The 1449-nt window shown below is 36.4% G+C and overlaps 1 protein-coding gene across 1 annotated transcript; it reads right to left on the bottom strand.

Annotated features, from left to right (window-relative positions):
* Positions 1-389: 389 nt before the first annotated feature.
* Positions 390-1159, bottom strand: LOC7477406 (CASP-like protein 1C3). Its single transcript, XM_002305763.3, has 3 exons — positions 1005-1159; positions 787-889; positions 390-684 (listed from the first exon to the last, which is right to left on the bottom strand). Exons 1-3 carry the CDS (start codon positions 1157-1159, stop codon positions 451-453), a joined length of 492 nt encoding a protein of 163 aa, XP_002305799.2. The 3' UTR covers positions 390-450.
* Positions 1160-1449: the final 290 nt, after the last annotated feature.

Below are 1449 nucleotides of genomic sequence, written 5' to 3'. Positions count from 1 at the left end.
AAAATCCAAGTTTACACTTCAATCTATATTAAATTTTAGATTTTTAAAAACACATTTTCTCATGGATTTAATATATTTAAGAAAATAAATAACAAATATATTTAATCTCTCATTTTCTTCCACTGCTTGAGTGATGAGTCGGATAAAGATGGAAATCTTGAGTTTGAAGAGTCAAAGCTAACATGGATGAAAGAGTATGACTGATGTGCTAAGTAAAAGGTAAGAATTAATAAGAGTAAAAATATGAAAACGTTTCGGCTATTATCCATATTCTTCTAAACTTATGACCATACATACATACATACATGCATACATACATACATGTATATATATAACAATGATCATAAGTAAAATACATTTAACTTGTATAAGAAAGGCAAGTGAACGACAGGACCCCAGAACAAATCATGATACGTACAAACTCTTTAGTCTTCACTCAAGGAAGCTTGGCTAAGGCGTTACAACAAAAATAGGACTGAGGACAACATAGAGGGAACAAAGAAGAAGCACAAAGTAAATTATTGCAGCAGCGAAACCAGCAATAAGAGCTATAGTCACTTGGTCACAGAAATCTGGAACTTGTTCACAAACAGGTAGCCACCCAGCATGAGTGTTCCCTTTCTTGCCCACCTGAGCTATTGCCAACGCAGCAGAAATGCTTGATGTCAGCAGCACTGCTGTGACCTATAACAATCAAAGTCCCATTACAATTCACAAATTTATATTTTCATGAAAATAAGCACATAAAAGAGAAGAAAAAAAAGAAATTTTCATCGCTATACGTACCATATCCAGGATCACAAGTAAGCGCCAAAACAGGCTTTTGAATGAGAGAAGGACGGATATAACAGTATATCCACCTGCAATTGCCTCTGCAATCACAAAGTACCTATTTGCCAACATTTTAAACCAATAAAACCATTACTTCATATAAAAATGCACTGAAAAAAGGATGGTAATAATCGGGGGCGGGGCAGAGAGCGGATGAAGTTCGTTAAACTTACTTGAATACAGGTGTGTTGCTGTATTTTACAGTGAATGTTAAGTTCAAGACTTGAGCAGAGTCATGGCTGGTGACCATGAAGACAATTGCAACAACAGTAGCAGCCAAGGCAAGGAGCCTTAGGAAATTGGTGAAGATCTTCTTAATCTTAGCCATGGAGGTTAGCAATTGTTGGTGAGTTGAAGTTATTATTAAGAGGGAAATGGGGTGTCTGTGATAGTTTTTAAATGCAGAAACATTTGGACACCTCGGGACAGTACAGGTGGCTGAAGCAAAGAGGTGTAATGTGGCGAGACACAGAGAGGGGTGGTGCACTTGTTTCCCCCTCTGGTATCTTCCAGGAAACTATGGTTGGTAACCAATCAATGCATGAAACTATAGAGTCCAATGTTTTATATTTTAATATTTGTACATACATATTTTATGGAGTATGTAAAGCTTTTCAA

The sequence above is a fragment of the Populus trichocarpa genome, chromosome 4, assembly GCF_000002775.5.
Source record: "Populus trichocarpa isolate Nisqually-1 chromosome 4, P.trichocarpa_v4.1, whole genome shotgun sequence".
Classification (NCBI taxonomy): Eukaryota; Viridiplantae; Streptophyta; class Magnoliopsida; order Malpighiales; family Salicaceae; genus Populus; species Populus trichocarpa.
This window is presented reverse-complemented; position numbering and strand designations above follow the sequence as displayed.

Coding starts and splice junctions, on each gene's coding strand:
- LOC7477406 (XM_002305763.3), bottom strand. CDS start 1,159: ATGGCTAAGATTAAGAAGATCTTCACCAATTTCCTAAGGCTCCTTGCC. Junction 890..1,004: donor AGCAACACACCTGTATTCAA/GTAAGTTTAACG, acceptor GTTGGCAAATAG/GTACTTTGTGATTGCAGAGG. Junction 685..786: donor TACTTGTGATCCTGGATATG/GTACGTATAGCG, acceptor TGATTGTTATAG/GTCACAGCAGTGCTGCTGAC.